General features: G+C 28.0%; 1 protein-coding gene across 3 annotated transcripts in view; it reads left to right on the forward strand.

Annotated features, from left to right (window-relative positions):
• Positions 1-23,686, forward strand: part of LOC129984435 (uncharacterized) — a 440,548-nt gene that overhangs the window by 400,148 nt on the left and 16,714 nt on the right. The window contains exon 4 of one of the 3 annotated variants that reach the window (XM_056094316.1): positions 11,569-11,664. The exons of the other annotated variants lie outside the window; for them this stretch is intronic. Coding sequence (XP_055950291.1) covers positions 11,569-11,585 — 17 coding nt within the window. The 3' untranslated portion in view covers positions 11,586-11,664. Of the gene's footprint in view, positions 1-11,568; positions 11,665-23,686 lie in introns of those variants that run through there. 3 annotated transcript variants of the gene reach the window in all.

Consider the following 23,686-nt stretch of genomic DNA (forward strand, 5'->3'; position numbering starts at 1 on the left):
CGGAGATTAATACTTGTTAAAATTTTCAATTAAACATTTTATATAGCTGGATTTCTTAATAGCTCCTTCAGCAAGATGCGTCTAAGCTTCTAATTTTGATAATCATATAACTCGTACTTTTATAGAAGGCTTATACCTTCTGTTCATGAACTATGTATCTCTCTAACGGTCATTCATTCCCGAAAAAGTTATGAAGTCTACATTTTATATCTTTTGTTCTTGGAAATCATATGGCATGAAAAATCTTGACACTCCAACTTTTAAACATAAAATTATTTTTATATCTTCTGTGATCAAATATGACTTATTTCTGAAGTTTTGAATATTACCATTTTAGGATAATGTATAATTTCATAATTTTAGGCTAAAACTCCTTGGAGAAACTGTGTTTACTTATTAAAGCATCTTCTGCGAGACGATAAATGAAGTGGTTCATTTATTAATTTTAGGGGAAAAAAATTGTGGAGATTGTAATTTTGGTTTTTTTAGAACTTTAAAACTATTTAAAATGGAAATAATTTTCAAATTTTGCGAATAAATATCCATTATGAATAACTGTTGTATTTAAAAAATTTCTATTTTCAGAGTCAATAAAATTCTTCATAGACGAAAAACATCAAAATATATGCTTAAATTTAGTTATTCAACGTTCGTTAAAAGCACGATAATCTTATTCTAGTGACTCGGTTTCGAAATGGGAGGGTTAAAAATGCAAAAATCAATTGCACTCTTTAAGCCAAAGGAATCTATCTTCAACTTCAGCTTGTCAACAAACCTTTTTCCAATGCTTTGCAATCCCAAATATATAATACGATAATACTTCTGCAGGACTTTTTCTAATGTTTTGCAATCTCAAATATATAATACGACAATATATTGTCGACAGGACTTTTTCTAATGTTTTGCAATCTCAAATATATAATACGACAAAATATAGTCGACAGGACTTTTTCTAATGTTTTGCAATCTCAAATATATAATACGACAATATAATGTCGACAGGACTTTTTCTAATGTTTTGCAATCTCAAATATATAATACGACAATATATTGTCGACAGGACTTTTTCTAATGTTTTGCAATCTCAAATATATAATACGACCAAATATTGTCGACAGGACTTTTTCTAATGTTTTGCAATCTCAAATATATAATACGACCAAATATTGTCGACAGGACTTTTTCTAATGTTTTGCAATCTCAAATATATAATACGACCAAATATTGTCGACAGGACTTTTTCTAATGTTTTGCAATCTCAAATATATAATACGACAATATATTGTCGACAGGACTTTTTCTAATGTTTTGCAATCTCAAATATATAATACGACCAAATATTGTCGACAGGACTTTTTCTAATGTTTTGCAATCTCAAATGTATATAAGATCATTATGAGGCTAAGAACATTAATTTATACAGAAGAGTAGTTATTTTTCTGTTTCAGCAACACATTGTCTAACAACAAGTATGAATTATTTAAAAGATTACGTTTTCATTCCTTCTGTTATTTATTGGAACAGTTAACAAACACGCCCACAAACTGACACTGACATATGATCTACTTAGCCAAAAGAGGAAACACACCAACATATTTGTACACACGTCATTTACTCTTCCACATAAGCGAAAAAAAAGCATTAATCATCTGCATCAAGACACGGACAACATGCTGTAGCCCCCGAACAGCAAGACAACTGCATCAGTAGCTCAAATAAGTTCTGTTTTGCGTGATCTCTCCAAGAAGAAGAGACCTCACGGCGAGTATTTGCTCTCGAAGAAGATCTCTCACATTTCGAGGACAATCGTCGAGGACATCGATTGCTATACCACGCCCATCTTTTCCTCTTGGTGTTTCTGGCTCGGCAGGGGACTCATTTGTAGGATTAGGATTGGGAAGAATGGAGCGCTTTTTAATCTATCGACGCTTTTCATTCGGTTAAAATATCATTCTAAAGAGAGCATTTTCGAAGGTCGAATAGAGGCTTTATGACTACCGAAATTTCCGTGCAAAATGTTACAAATTCCATCGATTTGTATAGGATTCTTTCTCATTTGTAACATTTTTGGAAAACTGGGTTGGCAACAAAGTTTGGCCGAGAACTGATTCAATAACATCACCAGGAAGAAATAGTTGTACGGCGGTGAAATATATTATGAGATGATATTCAATTTTTGGAATTGTATTTTCCTACAAATGTGGCTTTTAATAAACTAGGAAACATACTTTATAAAGAAAAAAATAAAATCTGTATGATGTGCGTTCCCTTTTTTTTTAATTTTCGTTACAACTTATGTTACTGTATAGAGAATGTTCGACAGTTTAGAATCTGGATGTTTCAGATCCACGTTTTGATACGATCAGTGAAATAACTTTATATTTATTGTTAACCTGGTTGTTAAGGATATCTACGTTTCTGATAATATAATTGTATTTAATTACAAGGAAATATAAATGTATTTATGTAAATATAATTGTATTTAATTCTATATAATATATTTCTTCTGTTCTTCTTGATTAAAAGCAACGTACAAAGTCAATTAAAATAGAACATAATCAATTTCATATTTAACTAGACTTTATGAATAACATCTGCTTAATGATGTTACGATTATTATTTCTCAATCGTTATAAACTTTAATAGATTGGATTCAAAAGGCATTGGAATTATTTTTTTAAAAAAATATTTTGATCTATTTTTCTTTACGTGTCATTGACTAACTTCCATCCTTTAAAACTTTATAAAATATTTAGGTAGTCAAATTATGTAAATGAAATCTATTTTAAAAGTCTATTATTTACATTGACAATTTGTTTGAAGCAAATTACTCATACCTAAAAGCACTTGAATATATTTTTTTTAATAAAATTCACCAGAAAATGTATCAAAAATGTGTGTTTCGCATATATTTAACACTGTCATTTTAAAAATATTGTAGTTACATTTTGGCATAAAAAATTAAATTAGCCGTATAACTAATTTAATCCCAAAGATAGTTATTTATATTTCAGAACTGCGCATTATTATGTGCATTTCCTAATGAATATTTTTTAACTAGACAAGATAATAAATACCGTCATTATTAAATATTTTGTCTTAACTAATTTCATATTAATTGATAAGAGCATAATAATGTTTACTTATTTTTTTAATAGAAAATAGTTACTGTAGAATATAGTAATAAAATTCATAATATTTTTTTAAGAGAAGAAAATCATTCAATAAAATAAAAAATTCCGATTTTAAATTTTGCTCTTAGTGCTATAAATGTACATAAAATCAAAATCTCATACCTAAAAGCACTTGAATATATTATTTTTAATAAAATTCACCAGAAAATGTATCAAAAATGTGTGTTTCGCATATATTTAACACTGTCATTTTAAAAATATTGTAGTTACATTTTGGCATAAAAAATTAAATTAGCCGTATAACTAATTTAATCCCAAAGATAGTTATTTATATTTCAGAACTGCGCATTATTATGTGCATTTCCTAATGAATATTTTTTAACTAGACAAGATAATAAATACCGTCATTATTAAATATTTTGTCTTAACTAATTTCATATTAATTGATAAGAGCATAATAATGTTTACTTATTTTTTTAATAGAAAATAGTTACTGTAGAATATAGTAATAAAATTCATAATATTTTTTTAAGAGAAGAAAATCATTCAATAAAATAAAAAATTCCGATTTTAAATTTTGCTCTTAGTGCTATAAATGTACATAAAATCAAAATCTCATACCTAAAAGCACTTGAATATATTATTTTTAATAAAATTCACCAGAAAATGTATCAAAAATGTGTGTTTCGCATATATTTAACACTGTCATTTTAAAAATATTGTAGTTACATTTTGGCATAAAAAATTAAATTAGCCGTATAACTAATTTAATCCCAAAGATAGTTATTTATATTTCAGAACTGCGCATTATTATGTGCATTTCCTAATGAATATTTTTTAACTAGACAAGATAATAAATACCGTCATTATTAAATATTTTGTCTTAACTAATTTCATATTAATTGATAAGAGCATAATAATGTTTACTTATTTTTTTAATAGAAAATAGTTACTGTAGAATATAGTAATAAAATTCATAATATTTTTTTAAGAGAAGAAAATCATTCAATAAAATAAAAAATTCCGATTTTAAATTTTGCTCTTAGTGCTATAAATGTACATAAAATCAAAATCTCATACCTAAAAGCACTTGAATATATTTTTTTTAATAAAATTCACCAGAAAATGTATCAAAAATGTGTGTTTCGCATATATTTAACACTGTCATTTTAAAAATATTGTAGTTACATTTTGGCATAAAAAATTAAATTAGCCGTATAACTAATTTAATCCCAAAGATAGTTATTTATATTTCAGAACTGCGCATTATTATGTGCATTTCCTAATGAATATTTTTTAACTAGACAAGATAATAAATACCGTCATTATTAAATATTTTGTCTTAACTAATTTCATATTAATTGATAAGAGCATAATAATGTTTACTTATTTTTTTAATAGAAAATAGTTACTGTAGAATATAGTAATAAAATTCATAATATTTTTTTAAGAGAAGAAAATCATTCAATAAAATAAAAAATTCCGATTTTAAATTTTGCTCTTAGTGCTATAAATGTACATAAAATCAAAATCTCATACCTAAAAGCACTTGAATATATTATTTTTAATAAAATTCACCAGAAAATGTATCAAAAATGTGTTTCGCATCATATATTTTAACACCGTCATTTTAAAAATATTGTAGTTACATTTTGGCATACAAAATTACATTAGCCGTATAACTAATTTAATCCCAAAAATAGTTATTTATATTTCAGAACTGCGCATTATTATGTGCATTTCCTAATGAATATTTTTTAACTAGACAAGATAATAAATACCGTCATTATTAAATATTTTGTCTTAACTAATTTCATATTAATTGATAAGAGCATAATAATGTTTACTTATTTTTTTAATAGAAAATAGTTACTGTAGAATATAGTAATAAAATTCATAATATTTTTTTAAGAGAAGAAAATCATTCAATAAAATAAAAAATTCCGATTTTAAATTTTGCTCTTAGTGCTATAAATGTACATAAAATCAAAATCTCATACCTAAAAGCACTTGAATATATTATTTTTAATAAAATTCACCAGAAAATGTATCAAAAATGTGTGTTTCGCATCATATATTTTAACACCGTCATTTTAAAAATATTGTAGTTACATTTTGGCATACAAAATTACATTAGCCGTATAACTAATTTAATCCCAAAAATAGTTATTTATATTTCAGAACTGCGCATTATTATGTGCATTTCCTAATGAATATTTTTTAACTAGACAAGATAATAAATACCGTCATTATTAAATATTTTGTCTTAACTAATTTCATATTAATTGATAAGAGCATAATAATGTTTACTTATTTTTTTAATAGAAAATAGTTACTGTAGCATATAGTAATAAAATTCGTAATATTTTCTTAAGAGAGGAAAATCATTCAATAAAATAAAAAATTCCGATTTTAAATTTTGCTCTTAGTGCTATAAATGTACATAAAATCAAAATCTCATACCTAAAAGCACTTGAATATATTTTTTTTAATAAAATTCACCAGAAAATGTATCAAAAATGTGTGTTTCGCATATATTTAACACTGTCATTTTAAAAATATTGTAGTTACATTTTGGCATAAAAAATTAAATTAGCCGTATAACTAATTTAATCCCAAAGATAGTTATTTATATTTCAGAACTGCGCATTATTATGTGCATTTCCTAATGAATATTTTTTAACTAGACAAGATAATAAATACCGTCATTATTAAATATTTTGTCTTAACTAATTTCATATTAATTGATAAGAGCATAATAATGTTTACTTATTTTTTTAATAGAAAATAGTTACTGTAGAATATAGTAATAAAATTCATAATATTTTTTTAAGAGAAGAAAATCATTCAATAAAATAAAAAATTCCGATTTTAAATTTTGCTCTTAGTGCTATAAATGTACATAAAATCAAAATCTCATACCTAAAAGCACTTGAATATATTATTTTTAATAAAATTCACCAGAAAATGTATCAAAAATGTGTTTCGCATCATATATTTTAACACCGTCATTTTAAAAATATTGTAGTTACATTTTGGCATACAAAATTACATTAGCCGTATAACTAATTTAATCCCAAAAATAGTTATTTATATTTCAGAACTGCGCATTATTATGTGCATTTCCTAATGAATATTTTTTAACTAGACAAGATAATAAATACCGTCATTATTAAATATTTTGTCTTAACTAATTTCATATTAATTGATAAGAGCATAATAATGTTTACTTATTTTTTTAATAGAAAATAGTTACTGTAGAATATAGTAATAAAATTCATAATATTTTTTTAAGAGAAGAAAATCATTCAATAAAATAAAAAATTCCGATTTTAAATTTTGCTCTTAGTGCTATAAATGTACATAAAATCAAAATCTCATACCTAAAAGCACTTGAATATATTATTTTTAATAAAATTCACCAGAAAATGTATCAAAAATGTGTGTTTCGCATCATATATTTTAACACCGTCATTTTAAAAATATTGTAGTTACATTTTGGCATACAAAATTACATTAGCCGTATAACTAATTTAATCCCAAAAATAGTTATTTATATTTCAGAACTGCGCATTATTATGTGCATTTCCTAATGAATATTTTTTAACTAGACAAGATAATAAATACCGTCATTATTAAATATTTTGTCTTAACTAATTTCATATTAATTGATAAGAGCATAATAATGTTTACTTATTTTTTTAATAGAAAATAGTTACTGTAGCATATAGTAATAAAATTCGTAATATTTTCTTAAGAGAGGAAAATCATTCAATAAAATAAAAAATTCTGATTTTAAATTTTACTCTTAGTGCTATAAATGTACATAAAATCAAAATCTATAATTGTGATTATAATTAAAATAAAAAAAATAGTTGAATACGGAGGAAAATCAGCGTTTAAAAAAATGTATCCATAATAAATGCATAAATACGAAAAAAAAATGTTAGAATTGCTGTCTGACATACATTGTCTGATAAATAATGTTTCTGACATTATTTATTTATTTTTGGCAGTTAGAACTTTTACAGCTGTTAAGAATAACCATATTTTGCAAAATACAAAGTCCTAGAAAATTCTTTTCCAAACATGAGTTGAAACATTCTTTTTCCAACTTGAGTTGGAAAAAAATTATTTTAAATAAGTATGTATTAACGTCATACAGTTGATTTTAAAAACTACATATTATATTTCAATAATTTTATTTTGAATGTAGAGGGTGAAAAAAAGAAAAGAAATTTCGTGGTCTAATTATAATTTTACATTTTAGTGTGGAGGATATGAATATCAATCGTAAATTCAGATGATATTGAAACTATAAAAAATTATCTGAATACATGATAATGAAACACATTTCCTTTAAGTTAAACGGAATTTTTGACACATTTTGAGAAACATCAGGAAAATAAATGATCGAGGTTTTGTTGAAGTGTCAGTTATTTTCTATGTGTGTTTGAAAATTTTTAAATATAAATAAAATGATGACAGTCAGATACATTTGTTGGGGTATACAGACTTAGTTAATCTAGACAAGATTGAACATTTATTTGGGTTGCGATGCTAAAATAACAGATTGAATTAGCTTTTATAAGGAATTTTTAATTAAATATCTATTTCCCACAAATGAATGATTTTAAATTAATTATTTTAAATGACTTAAAAGCCCACTATTATTGATTTTAGTTACCTTTAAACAATAGTTTAGTCGTTTATTTTTTATTTTATAATTATTGAAAACTCTTATTATTATCTCGAGTAATTTTTTCAGAGACAGTTTCAAAATTTTTACAGCATTTGGGAGTTTTATTTTTTAAAGTAGATCGTAGTACATGTGCGCGCTTAAAGGAACGAACTGTTTTCAGAACAAATTGTTCTCCAAAGTTGCTATTTTATGGTGTTTGATTGATGGTAGTCCCCCATTTCATTTTAAAAACTGTTACGACTGCTTCGTACCCACTAGAATTTCGCCGCTTTGAAAATTCTCCTAATGTAATAAGTAAAGTGCATTTTGTAGAGTCAAGTAAAGGAAATGCGTTCGTAAAAAAAGCGAAAGATCGCTGTAGCTTAGAGGGGAAAACGAAGGTGATTTTAGGAAAGTTACTACAGCAAAGCTTTTTTTATCTTAATCTTAAAATGCATGTCTTCTAAATATTCTGTAGCGATTTCAGAAAAGCGATTTTTCTGAAAATAAAGGAAACATCAAATATCAAAATTGTTTGGTCAAATCCATTTGGTTTAAATTAATAATTTTGGGAGTTAACATCGTAACAGTTAATATCGTAATTGTGACACTAAAATAAAGATTTTTCCATAATCATATGTAATAAACTTCATGTAATTTATAAATGCTAAGTTCTCGTTCAATTTCTAAAATATATTACGGTTTGTTTTTGTTTCGTGCAAACATGTAACTAACTCAACACAAATAATAGTTGAGACTTGTTAAATACGATGAAAACTTTTTTTATAACTGACAGTAACTGGCCATTAAGAATTATATTTTTTTGTCGCTGTACTTATAAAAGAATATTTTTGAACTTAACAAACTAGCTGTATTGTACAAAACACTGGAACAAAGCATGGATGCTAAAGAAAATAGAGCCAAATTTTGTTTATTTTGCTGTGGGCATTATCATATGCCATGAAAACAAAACAAACATTTATTGTAATTTTTTTTTTTTGGTGGTGGATCTGATACAGTGTAGGCTTTCTGTCTTATTCTTTTTATCATTTTATAATTATGAAATTCTAAAGAATTCTGAAAGATTATCTTTCAAATTATTCAGTTAACCCTTAAAAGGGCCATTTTTTTCTAGTCATATTATGTTAAAATATTTTTAGGTTTGAAATTAAAATAAGAAAAGAGATTCATTTAGCTTATTAGATAAATTTAATTTGATTGATTAATTCATTTGGTTGATTAATAATTAAGTAACAAATCAAGACACATTATTTTGTGTGAGATAATGAGCTGAAGCATCCAAGTTTCTGTCTTTCTAAAAAAATTTGTCATAACTTATGCCAATCTACAAAATTTCATAGAAAGATTGATAAATTTGGTTGGAAGCATACTTCCCATGGCCCTAGAAAGGGTTAACTACTGAATTCATAAATTTAACCTCAAACTTTGATGTCCACCTTTAACAACAATCGAAAAATTATTCTAAATCGTGTTAAGGAGGAATTATTTCTTTCAAGTTAACTTCACTGCTACAATAGATAATTATTAATAAATATTAAATTAAATAAATTTTTTGTTCTTATTAATTAAATAGATCATTAAATTAATTATTATTAAATATTAATTTAAAGATCATTAAATATTGAATTAAAGAGATCGTATTTCTTAATTGAACTACTTGATCCAAACATAAAATAAGATGTATCTTTACTATAAAGTGTTTCATATATTGTAACCACCAAAAGATACTTAACGCGAAATTGAGGCACCATTCGAGACACTGTCTGAAAAAGGCAAGCAACATTTTTTTTTTCATAAATTAACTTACGCAGTTTTATTATAGACGACGTAGGAACTCATAGATGGCTGTAATAGATCTATGGAAAAAATGCCTTTTTGCGGTAATTTTATCGATTTATCTGTCTGTAAGTTCATTAATGTAATGCCTCAAAAGTGTGTAAACAGATCTTGCATGTAATTAAAATATCATTAAAGAATATTTAATAGTTTCTAATACAATAAGAAGGGGTGTTTTTTTTTTTGTCATTTTTGACAAGGTCGTCTTATCAAAACATTCCGATTAATTTTTAAGGAAGGAATGAAAATCCATGTCTTTATCTGTGTTCAGTTTTATTAAATAAAAATCAGACAAAATTATTCGTTTTAGTTTGATATTAAAACTATTTTCAAAATGATTTTTATTCTTCAAAGTCCTAGATAAGGTGAAAAATCACCTCCTTCTTGTTTATCGAAATAACTTAAGTGGCAGAAAAATAAATTGATTTTCAAAAAGATTAAATGTACTTTCCACTTTTATTAATTTCACATGAAAAGTTATTTTTAACGATACAGTGCGGAAAAGGAGAATCATTTTCAACCTGTTCGTAGAGAAATCTCTAATTTTCATATTCGCATTTACAATGTATTTTAACATTTAATGAATGTCTGGGAAATTTTTTCTTACGATTTCCACTGTGATATTATTTTTTAAGGTATAGCCTTTAACGAACATTATTTTATGTAACTTTCATAAAACATGATTTTATAACATACATATTTTTGAAAAAAAATTCTTTTTAGTACATCAGTAAAAGCTTGTGTGTTTCTGTTTTATTTTATTTTTACTTTATTTTTTATATTGAGCCGCTTTTCTAATACACTATAATAACAATAATAAAACCTCTTAATCAATATTTTATCAAATACAATGTCAGATGGAAGCTCTTGTACATACTAAAAATCTCATTGAAATCAATTTATGGGCTATTAGTTAAGTTCTTAAAGTAATATATTGTCATCAGGATCACAAAGCTGGATGAAGTTTCATCTCTCTGATGCATCGAGAACTGGGTAAAAAGTCGGTAATGAAATTTTTTCTTACAAATGTGAAATGGTGAAATTAATTTTAAAAAAAGGCTTTCTTAGTGGAAATTTTAGGATAATAAATAAGAATATCTCATTATAATTGTGTGTTTCTGAATCTGCGTAGGATTTAAAAACAACTGTAGGCGGGCGGGCAAGACGATAAAACTTTGTTATCTTCTTTAAAAATTTTAAACCGAAGTATGGTCATCTAATTATAGCTACTTGGAAAGGTAACAGAGAGAATGAAGATATTATGAAGAGAGAAAGAAAAATGAGAGAAAAAAAATCAAAGAATTTTAAAATACCCTTTTATTAGAGAAATTAAATGTAAGAATATACTTTTGTATCAAAAGTATGATATAGTTTATGGCTTAACTTTCACCAAAAAAATAAACTAAAAGAAAATTGGTTTTCAATCTGTCTTCTGCTTACAAGCAATTGGTTTTCCATTATAAGATAGAAAATACCATATTGTTCTTACCATTAGCTATAAGAAGTTTTTTTTTAATAATTAGCAAAAAAATTTCGTAGTGTTATTTAACTCTAATGGACAAATGAAAGCCAATAGCCCAAGGAATGGAAAGATAACAATACGCCACAACAAATCCTGTCGATTCTGCTTCGTTCAGTGCTGGTGAGGTGGTCGCTGTACATAACAAGAAAACGGAGAAATGGAGAAAGGGATACAAGGGGAAAGAAACAGTGAACAATTGGTTTCTTATAAAGTGTGAATTAAATTAAATTTCCCAATCAAACTGTAACAGTAAATATAAATATCAAATATGAAAAAATTATTACGCTTCATAAAAAAATATTTTTGGCATCTATCTGGATTATCCATGACTTAACAAAAGTGAAAACTTCTAATGTTTGTCTTTCCCGTCATAGGCGATGATACAAAATGAAATAGACAAGTTCAAAATAGCCCAATTGATTCTTCCTCGCCTGCCTGAAGTATACTGTGCGATACCCAGACATAACCACTGGCCATGCAGGAAACTGTATGGGGCCCCGAAGAGCAACCTTACCTAGCACGAAGGAAACAACTACACTTGATGACATTGGACTCTTACAAAAAATAAAAAAAAAACTCTCTAGAGTAAATGCATATTGGTACAGAAAAGAATAGAAAAGAAAACATTACCTTTTACATTACATATAAAGTTGTGAAACATTAAAAATGTATAAAACACATTAAAAGAATGTCAACTTTTTACATTAGGAGAGAGCTAAATACAAAAGATTTTACAAAATGTCCCTAATAGAAGATTTAATCACTGGGATTTTTATGAGTTCTTCGAGTTCAAGGGACATCCAATTTCTTGGACATTTGTGTCTGTATTCTTGCCATAGTGCAAAGGCTTTGCTCACGTGATTTATAGAACCTTTTTCGGTGCCACTCTGACAAGTCGAACTTTAGTCAAAAAACGACTTTGATGCTGAGGTATGTGAGCTTACTTTTCCAATATTATTGAAATGTTGACTGACTCTTATTGCACATGCATGTTTCATTTTGTGCAAGAAATATTTTGAACAACATTATAAAGAAAAAAGTGCTGACTAAAAGTTGAAACTACTGAAATGAACTTGAATTAAACAGCATTTTTGATATTTCCTGAAAAAAAAACTACTTTCATCCATATATATAACATTTCTTATGGCATTTGGATATATATAACATATCTTATCTTTGGATATATATAACATATCTTATCTTTGGATATATATAACATATCTTATCTTTGTATATATATATATATATATATCTTATGGCATTTGGATATATATAACATATCTTATGGCATCTATTCCCAATGGAACATTCTTTCAAATAGAATGTCAGATAATTACAGCAAACATATATCATTCGAATGCTCAAAAAAAAAAAATGGAAAGTGAATCTCAGGTTATTAACAAGGTTTGGTGAGTATCATTAGGAAAAGAACAAAAACATGATCGAACACCAAAGAGGATATTGAAAAAGAGAACGAAACTGTCTTTGTCGCAACTGGAAGACCAAACGGCGTCTGCAGCAAGTGAGCGTGCCACCATCGTAAAAGGGTGTACTCGGGTGTGGACCTACCTGCCGAAAATAATCCCCGTAATGACGGCATTCGGACCAAACGAAACAAAGGGCGAAACTTACACTCTCTCTCCTTTGGAATAGTATATGCTCGTTCCGTTTCCGCTAATTGCGTGATCGGGCGAACCACACCTACAGTCGCACGCCGGATTGTTCCGGAAAAGGGAGGTGAATCTTTCTTGCCTACCCCCATCTATTGCCAAGCCACCCCCTACCCTCCAGTCGTGCCTTTTATTCATTTATTTGTTTCTATTGTGAATGGCACATACACAAAGAATCGAGAACAGATTACGGTGGTTGCGAAAGCAACACCCTGTCAACTGCGGCGAAATGGTCTCGGGTCATTTTGGGAATAGTGTTGTTCACTTCTTCATTTGTCAAAGTCGTAACAAAACGATGAATGAAGTAACAAAAAAAAAAAAAAAAAAAATGTAATATTTCCTTCTGTAACTGCAACGGAGCATGAAACAGTTCAATTGTATGGTTCGTAAATGTTTGATTCGTGATAGCTGTGGGACCACGTTCCAACAATGCGATGCGTGCGTCTTAGTTGCTGTGCTCTGCTTAGCATTAGACCATCATTTTGTGGTAATCATTTATGTGTTCTTTTTATATATGGGACATAATTATCGTAATGTTTTTTTGCAAGCGGTAAATAAGAACATTTAGAAATTATTAAAGAATTCTGATGCAAGCAAATTTTTTTTTTTTTTTTTTTTTTTTTTACCTAAAGACGCACTCTTAAAACATCTTGAAGTCGTCTTCAGAAGAAAATGAAAGGGAGGGGGATGATTATGCTTTAATGATTTTCTAATTAACGAATTCAAAAGAGAATATAAGGTGTTTTTTTTTCCTTCACTTTGGAATAATGCACAAGAAAATGAGTTAGAAATTCCTTTTAATGCCAAAAGAAAATAAAAGCGAAAAGTCAGGCATTTTATAGCAATTATTTTACACGCTTATATTTTTAAAGAAATAATTGCAACATTATTTTTAAATATTCGCTTCTATAGCTGAGAAAATTTGTAATAAATGTGAAAACTTTGAAGTAAGCTGAAATTGGCGTGCAGTAAATGGCCTTGAACAACCTCTGGTGGCAAAATAAAAATGTAAATAAATTTAAAAATCCAGCATTTTAGAGCTAGAATTTTCATGATTTTTTCATATATTTTTCATTCATTATTGTAAAGTTTTTAACGTTAATTCTTTATAGTCCAAAACTAAAAGTTAATATATCATAAGTAAATTAAAATGTATAGAATAAGAAGAAAAAAGAAGAATTTTTAAGCAAAATGAAATTTTTTTTTCTGAAGGTTAACGAGTAAATTAACTTTGTTGTCCTCATAAAATAACAAAATGGAAGGATTCGAGCATTTAAATTCAGTTATTATTACAAAGAACCAAAAGCAGCACAAAGTTCATCGTAGGGAAATTTAGACAATTTTTTTTTCTATTATTCTTATTATTATCGGTAGACCAAATAAAATGATTGATTCATGTTAATGTAAAAAACCTGCGTAGTGTTTTCAAAATTAACAAGTTAAAATTGAATCTAATTGACAGTTGGAAACTACAGAATTTATATACTATGCATTTAATGATGTATGTGGCAACAATGTTAAGTAAATTCTTGTCTCCATTGAAATAGTTTACTATATTATAAATCTAACTTTAAACAAAGGAACATAGGTATAGAATATATTGCAGTACCAAAATTGTTAACCAAATATTATATAATTTTGTCAAAGCGATGTCTACCTAGATCATGACAATATTTGATTTGTTATTTAAATTTCTAAGGTCCCAGGAACAACATGATAATTGCAGTTCTTGTGCTCTTTTAAAATTTTCAATCTCAAGCGCCTCTTTTTGGTGGCAAAGGTAGAAAAATTCTTTTGCCGTTTAAAATAGTTTTGTTACGAAATTTCCCGGGGTTCGTTTGGATAGTGGAAGTTATATGGTGTGAAGAACGCTCAAGGACCAGGCGGCAGTAGAAAATAAAACAACGACGTTTATTTACACGAAGACACACAGGACAGCACAAAGACGCCAACTATATACAGCACAGAAGACGATTATCTTCAGCCGAGACGTGCAGCAACAACAGCATACACAGCAGCATATAACAAGATTCTACTGCAGACAGTAGCGCACTAGCTTCACTCCGTCGCTGCTCCGCTTATCTCTGGAAGGCCAGTTCTTGACTGTCGATTCCGACTACTCTTCGACTCCACTGGTCCACGACTACTCGGCAGCTGCAGGCTGCTCGTTTTATAGGTCTCAGGAGGCGGGGCTAGAAGCCTCTCAACCAATCAGGAACGTTCGAGGCGTAACTTGGTCCCTACTGGACGGATCGGGAAAATTCTCGATGTTTCGGGTATAATCTATTTTGGCGCCAAAGTCGCCAAATTCGTCGCCAAGTCGCTAAATGGTCGCCAAGTTTGTCGCCAAGCTCCGGGACCTCCGACGCGACACACGGACTCCGTCCAATACAGATGACTGTAAAACATTCTTTCCGATGGTGGAACCAAGTATGCTGGGAAGCAGCATTACAGATTCGTAACAGTTTATTTATTTTTTCATTGGTCGCCTTTTGCAACCTTTAATTTCGGTAAAATCGTTTAGATATAAAATCATATCCCTGATACCGTGATATTGTTACTCATTAAAGATATCTTACTTCAATTGTCTTGCATCTTCTCTCATTGTTTACATGAAACTTTCTATTGGAAACATGCACATGGTATCATGGCGTAATGGATAAAACTGCAAATTTGCGACTCGTCTATCTTATTAATTTCGTAACTTTGAAACTTCACTTTTTTATCCGTCTCTTAAACTAAATAGATACTAAACAAAAACTCTCTTATTCTTTAACTTTCAACAATAGAAGAAAATTATGCGATCAGATAGTTGAAGAAAAAATGAAAACGGTTTGAACTTCAGAACAGCAATGTAATCGATTTTTGGAAATTAAATTTAAAAAAATATTGCCAAAATTTAGGAAAATTTTGCATGACTATTAAATTGGTAGCATAAAATGGAATTTTTTTTTAATTTTAAAATGATGTAACATTTATTTTTGTGCAGTAATGTTTTAGGGAGAAATCTCGAAAAAACGCAACAATTCAGCCTCCTTTTTAATTAATTTAAATTCTACGCATTTTTTTAAAATCTCTGCGAGTTGAAAAGTTTCACCTTCTAAGATATATACAGTCTTGTCTGTAGATCGCCAAGATACACATACAGACACGCATACACACATCTATTATTAGTAGAGATTTATATTTTCTTTTTTAACTTAAGTTTAGAACTTTATTATCAAGTAACTTTAATAATCAAACTGCGTTAGTGTTTGGTAAGTAAACTTCATAGCGCTTTCCAGGTACAGCTGCCAAATTTGACACACATATACCTTGGAGAATGAAAATATGCGTCTGAGAGCAATTCTTTTTGAATTTTTGAATAGGTTTTTAATTAATTAAAAATCCGAGAATTTTTCCGAGATAACTTCTAAAATATTCTTGCATAAAAATTAATTTTACATCGATTTAAAATTTTAAAAATTGTCTTTTAATTACCTTAATTAGAAATTAGTGCAAATCTTTTCTGAAATATTTTTTTTACGAATTTTTAATATTTTAAACCTTTTTTCATCAATAGATTATATTATTGTACTCTAGCTCAAACCGTTTTCATTGTTTCATCAAATATTTAATCGCGAGATTTTTTTCCATTGTTGACAATTAAGGAAGATGAAGTCCTTTAATATAAGTGTTGTTTAAAAGATGGATTAAATAAATGAAGTTACAATACAATAAAAGGAGAATACAGATGAACCATACATTAACATTTTTAATAGCGCAATGATGTCGCGAGACTATTCTCCGTTAGATATTCTCACACAGGTACCCTGTTAAACAGATACCATGTACGCAGAGAACAGAATATATATTCAAGATAAATAAAAGATAAGTAAAATAGTTCGGTGAGTCCATGAGGTGAGTCCATGTCCATGATTCTGACTGTTTGACAGAATCATGGACATGTAATTATATCTAAACGATTTAACAGAAATGAAATAGAGACAATTTATCTGTTGAGCCAGTTAGTCTCTAAGAACGAGTTAACACTACGTAGGGGACATTTCAAAGACATGAAGATCTCACGAACCAATATAAAATCCTATCCCATCTGCAAGTACTGTCCTCATTCGCAACTAACACCAGATCATGTTTTTGATTGCCAGGCCATTATCGGTTCCTTCTTTCAACTTGTAGCACCCCCAATCGAAATCCTCCATAGCCATCGAGCTCCAGAACTTGCAGATCTTGTCACCAAGGCTTTTGGAGGACTCTAATCGTTTGCACTAGCACTGTATGCATAGACACGACAACAACAACGAGTTAATAATATAATTTTAATGATCACATTTTTAAAGCAACCGTTTGGACACATTTTTATGCCTAAAGAATAATGTGGTCTATTATGTTCAAGCAGTTTTCTTGGAATTTTCAGAATCTTTTTTTTTTTTTTTTGATAATTCTGGAATCTTCTGAATCTGGCTGAAAAATCTTCTGATAATCTGGCTGAAAAACCTTTTGAATAATAGTTTTCTTTCTCTTTTTGATTATAAGAGCGAAAAAAGACTTTTTTATTCATTCAAAAAGATTATGTAAAATGCAAATGATAAAAGTTTAATATAAAAGATTTGAGATATTATGCGTATATGTACTGTTAGTAATAACGAAGCACTTAATATGGCAGGCAATTCAAAATTTAGTTGCCTATTAACCAATTCTTCACCAATTAATTTGATCAATGATTATAATTATCACGCAATTTGATTAATAAAAATGTTTTAATGAACAGCAGGAAATTATCACTATTTATATTCTCTTTCTAATTTATATAGCAGATGTATTCAGGAAACTTTCCATTAACATACTATTAGCGTGATTTACGTTGGTTGCTCATAGTTTATTAGCTGTGGAAATCTTCTATGTTAAGCGTATTGTATAGTATTCAATATGATTGAAAAATGATTTTAAAATTATTCGAATAGAATAGAATAGAATTTTAAACTGGATTTTGTAGGGGTAATTCAGTAAATATTCGTCTATTTCCTGAATTATCAACTTTATGCGTATGCAAGACAAAAAAACTGGTAGTAGTCTCCAAAAACGTTTCTCGCCTACTCTCTAATAAAATGTCATGCCAAAGAATGCCTTACATGGCACTGGCAAACAATAGATATGAAATATTAAGTTTTCGTGTAAACTTTGCAATTTTACTGAATCTTCTGTGTGATACTTGGAGAGTTATTTGGCGATTAATGTCTAGCATGTCTTAATAATATGCAAAAATCGAACTTGTGTTTTAGACATGTTTTTTTCAACCAATCGAAACAAAAACTTGGACACAAAATTGTACTTGTAGTCGCAAATTCTCAAACCAAATTTGATATATTTAATTCATTGCGTTTTTGAAATATCACGTTTAATGGCGCGTTTATTTCTAAATTAAACGCGATAATTTTTGAATCATCGCGTTTATTTCTGAAAGCATATACCGACAAACAGTCAAGCCTTAGTTGGATATGGATCAAAATTGGACTGATGATTTCTATATACATGTTAAATCTCCGTTCCGAATCTTATCTCTCTAGCTCTCTTAGTTTTGTTGTTATCGGGTTAACTTATATTTGAATAGCCAAACAGACGGACTTTCTCTAAACAGAATCTGCAAATTCGGTATAAAGAATCAATAACAAATTTCAGTTGTCTAGCTTCAATTGTTTTTGAGTTATCTTTATCACAACAGATAGACGGACATTCTCCAAAAATGTGTTTTTTGAACTCATGGAGGTCTAAAACTTGGAGATTCGTCAAAACCTCGAGTTCGGATTTTTAGACGATTACGATACTTTCTTTATACTATGTATACGAAAAAAATAAAATTGAAATTGAAAAAAAAAAACTTCAGTTTTTGCTGCTTTTGTCATTTTAGCCTAAAATTTCTAAGTTCATAATATCAGAAATTTTGATCTTTCTACCTTCGGGAAATTTTCCTTTGATTCATATTTTTCGTTTACAAAAAATAAAATCTTTAAGCTTTTTAAGGTTATTAAATCTGTTTATGAAAATTAATGGGTTTTTGAGGCATTTTTTCTAATTTCAAATGACAAGAACTGATAATGCTTGTCTATTATCGTCTAATCTCCTAATAGTATGAAAAAGTTTGCATAAAAGATCATTATTTACGCTGAAAAATACTTTATTATCTTTGTCATAATTATTTTTGGTTCATTAATTATTGCTGTTCGATGTCAAACGATTTCATATTTGTTTTTCAGAGCATTTTATGATTTGATTTATTTGAATTATTGTTATAATCCAGATTTTAAAATCTATTTTTAGGATCAAATTTATATAATTCCTGTCTTCAAGCTATGGAAATAAAATTTTATCATCAAATTCATGTCCCTTTAAAGCACTGTAAAGTAATTTAATTCTAAAAATTATAAGAAAAAGTTGTGTGCAAATAATTTCGATTTCTATTGAAAAAATGAAAAAAATTATTACTTTACTCATAAATGTTTATCTGGAGCCATATTTTACAATTTGGAAAAGAAACCACCATTCAAAAATATTAAAATGCTATCCGACTACGTTAAAAACACTGGTTTTCGACCACATAGGCGAATTCTTCTTTTATTATTATTTCTTGTAGTTCAGGCTTTCCTCTTTCCAAAATAGTATTTTCTAGGAAAAGGAAGGTCTAACCTATCATCCAGGAGAATTTTAAACAATTTTTTAGCTAAAATATTTCTTTAACTTCAATTTTCTCAAACTTTAATTTTCATAAAAATTATCCACCGTTAACATGATATCTCAAAAACTAATTGAGGTATTTACATAAAAATTTCAGCGTGTGTTTCAAATAATATGGGTAATGAAATGAACCAAAAATTTTATTGTTGGTGAAATAATTTTTCATTTATAGGTGTTTTTAGAAAAATTAAGTTGTAAATTTATGGAAAAAATGTATATATACGTACGTTTTTAGCCATAATTTCTTTGCATCTCAAAATGTTTCTCAGATTTTGGTTCATTTCATTCATCATTATATTCTATAACTTGTGTACAAAGAAAAATAGGGTTGCTGCATTACAATGTGTAGAGTTTTAACCGTTTAGGTTAAATTTCATTAAAATTTATTGCAAATTTTCCTATTTCTCAAAATATATTATATTTCCAAATATTTTTTTTGTATATATAGTGTTTATAATTGACAATACAACTAAAAACCATAAATAGTTTTTAAAAAATCCAATTTTTCAAAAATATTGCTTTGAACGTAGTCGGCTACCTTAAATATTAGAATATGAATTCGTTCGAACAATAACAGAATTTGTTTTATTCCATAATGAACAAAAAATCTTTTTTCAAAATGAAGGAGCTTTTTTTTTGTGTGTGTTTGAAGACAATTTCGAATATTTGCCTAATATTTCTAGATAGAATTTAAAATAATTTTTAGAATATGAGAAGAAATCCTATCAAATGTATTAAAATTACCAGAATATGAATAAAAAAATTAATTCAATCGAGCATGATTTGCATTACTCTGCATGATGATCATTAATAAAAAAACAATAAAAACCATTCTTTTTCAAAACAAATGACATTTTTCTGGGGATTTCTTTCCATTCCCAAGACATAATTTTTCGCAATTTATTCGTTATGTGAAATCTTAACGAGAGGAAACGAAACAAGAAATACTTTGCGTTTCGAATGCTAAGAAGTCTGAGTGACTTCTCTTGAAAAGTGCGCTCTTTGATTCAATTTGTAGCGAGGGGTAATTTCATTTCGAATCAAATAGAACTCGAAACAAGATGTTTTCGCTGACATTCGGAAAATCCTTAAAGAAAATGGAATTTTTCTGTATTAGGAACACGGAATGATTTTTTAAAAATCAAGTAGCATCTCGATATATTTCTCTTCTTTCTTTTATTTTATTTTACAATATCATATTCTACTTTTCATAAAGATTTCGAAAATAAAGGAATGCATTGTTATGAAAGGGAACTTTAATTTCCCTTGTCTCTTGACATTCCAACAACGTTTATTTCTATCTTTTTTCTGAATTTGAGAAATTATTTGAGAGACGAAATAAGAGAGTCTACTTATTTTGCGATAAAAAGAATTGAAGGAATTCTTGAAATAATTTCAAGATTTGGAAGTAATATTTCTGGATGAAATTTTCAATGAATCTCTGTGATTAATTTTAAAAAACATCGTAGTGAAAAATATTATTTATTTATTTATTTGAAAGAGTCTGAAAGAATGGTAACTATCAAACAGAATTCAGGTTAAAAAAAGTTATGCTTCAATGACAATGAGTTATTTCAAGTTAAAAAGAAATATTTGTTTTTCTAGAATATAACATTAACATTCGAAAAATAAAAAATAAAAACATAATAAAACTATTCGAAATTATTATTCGACCCCTAAAAAATCGTAATAACTTTATGATCCCAATTTAATAGTGATTGATATTATAAAAGGTGTCCCAAAATTAATACAATTTGCAACCATTCGTGCAACAAAGTGTTGGCAACCCTATTAAAAAATATTTGACAGCTGATAGTTTAGGGTTAGTAAAAATGGAGGGTTCGATAAAACAACGTGTTAACACAAGATTTGAATTAAATAAAAAAAACAGTTTTTTTCTTTAAATTCTTATATTTTTATTGAATTGTAAAGTACACAGGATAAGGTTATGTATAGGATAACACATTGGGCAAACAGCCTCCTCGGCTTTGCTGGCACGAATGCACCTTTTTGTCGAAATTTTCCATGACCATTTTGTATAAATGTGACTAATTTCAATGCTGCCGCGTTGAATTTCCTCCTTCAATGTGCGAGTGCTTGTGGGCTTGTTGGTTATAAACCTTAGATTTCAAATACCCCATCAAAAAATCCAATGTATTCAATTACACTATCTAGAGGACCGATTTTCTCCGCACTGTGGCCGCCAGACCTTCATCATTTTTGAAATATTGTTCAACAATTAAAAAGCATTGTTCTATTGTGTAACGCTTCATTTTTAATAATCCTAAACTATCCACTCTCAAATGTTGTTTTTTTACTAAGATTGCAAACACTTCACAGCGCGAATAGAGGCAATTTCAAATATTGCGTTATTTTATATAATTGTACACTTATTTATTATGAACAACTTTGCACTTTCCTTTTATTATAAAAATGAGATTCAAAAAAAAAGATGTAGTAAAGAGCAGGATAATACCGTGCAATGAACAGTTCCTCTTACAGCGGTTTTCGGCAGTAAAAAGCGCGAGAAATAATCTTGAACCACTTGCCTACGTGGTGGTAAGGATATGAATTAGAATGAACCTCCTCATATTCTAGTGTCTCATTTTTATTAAGCATTTTCAATTGTAGAAAGACATTTTCTTTATAATTGTGGCCCTCCAGTTTTTAAGGTTAAATTCTTTTTCAAGGCAAAAATAAAAACAACTTTTAATCTGTAAATATTTTCAAACGTGGTATTTTCAATAAAATATATCAATTTTCGAATCAATTTATCTATCTTAACCTTTAAAGGGCCATTTTTTCTGGTCATGGTATATTAAAATATTTTTGAGATTTAGATTGGCTTAAGAAAAGTGGTTGATTTAACTTATTAGATGAATTAAATTTCATTAATTAATTAATTTGGTTAATTAATAATTAAGCAGCAAATCAAAACTCGGCATTTTGTGCGAGATAAGGAACTGAAGCATCTAAGTTTCTGTCTTATTGAAAAATGCGTCAGAATTTATCTCAATCTATATAACTTCATTCGAAAATTGATAAATTTGGTGAGAAGCATACTTCCCATGGCCCTTGAAAGGGTTAAAGGAAATGAAAGCTATGGAATAAATAAATTCTGAGTGGGGTAGTTCAGCGCTGCATAGAAATAAATAGATGAGGGGTAATATTCCATTTTAAAAAAAAGTTAAGCTTAATGGATATTTTGTGAATTAAATAGATGCCTCGATATTATACACAACGAATTTAAAATGTATTTTCTAATTTTCCATAAGGGATTTATATCATTAAAAAAAGCCTAAACCTGCCATCATAAGCCATATCACTAATTTAAACAAAGAAGACGTCGAAAAACTACTTTAAAAAATTGCGAGCAACTTCTAAAAATCACAAATTTATCGAAAAAAGAAGAAAGAGGAATGCAGGAAAATCAAATAACAACGATACAAAACCTTGCGAAATTAGTGAGACAAAAAAAAAAAAAAAATGACGAACAGTTCTGCACTTTAGAATCCTGAGAAAATCTAAATAACCTACAAGACGGTTTATGCTTTCAATGCTGTCGGAATCTGAACTTTGAAAATTGGTAATGAATTTAGTTATTAAATCCGTGATAAAGGTTTCAAAGATTATTGAAGAGGAAAACGCATGTGAATTTTAACTTTACATCTTAAATTTGATAATATGATTAATTATTATGAACGTTTACGTTCATAATAATTAATCTTATTAACGTTTAATATAATAACATCATAATAATTAACGACTATATGTTTAATAATAATACGATTAATTGTGATGAATTAATCACGATTAATTAATGACACGACTCATAATTTTAATATTTATCCTTTATTTCAGTAAAATATGCGAATTTTAGAAAAAATTGGATCAGTATTTGCATTAAAGTTTATAATTTATAAGAAACAGTGAATTTGTTCCTAATTCACAAATATTTGCTCAGAGCACATGCGTTAAATTTTCTAATTCATTGCTGGAAATTTCCAATCATAAAGGTTAAAACCATACGAATAAGTTTTTTAGAAAACTGTTTGTTTTGAAAAAGTAAACTATTTTCAGTTCACCTTTA

Source organism: Argiope bruennichi, chromosome 9 (assembly GCF_947563725.1).
Source record: "Argiope bruennichi chromosome 9, qqArgBrue1.1, whole genome shotgun sequence".
In the NCBI taxonomy this organism is placed as follows: domain Eukaryota; kingdom Metazoa; phylum Arthropoda; class Arachnida; order Araneae; family Araneidae; genus Argiope; species Argiope bruennichi.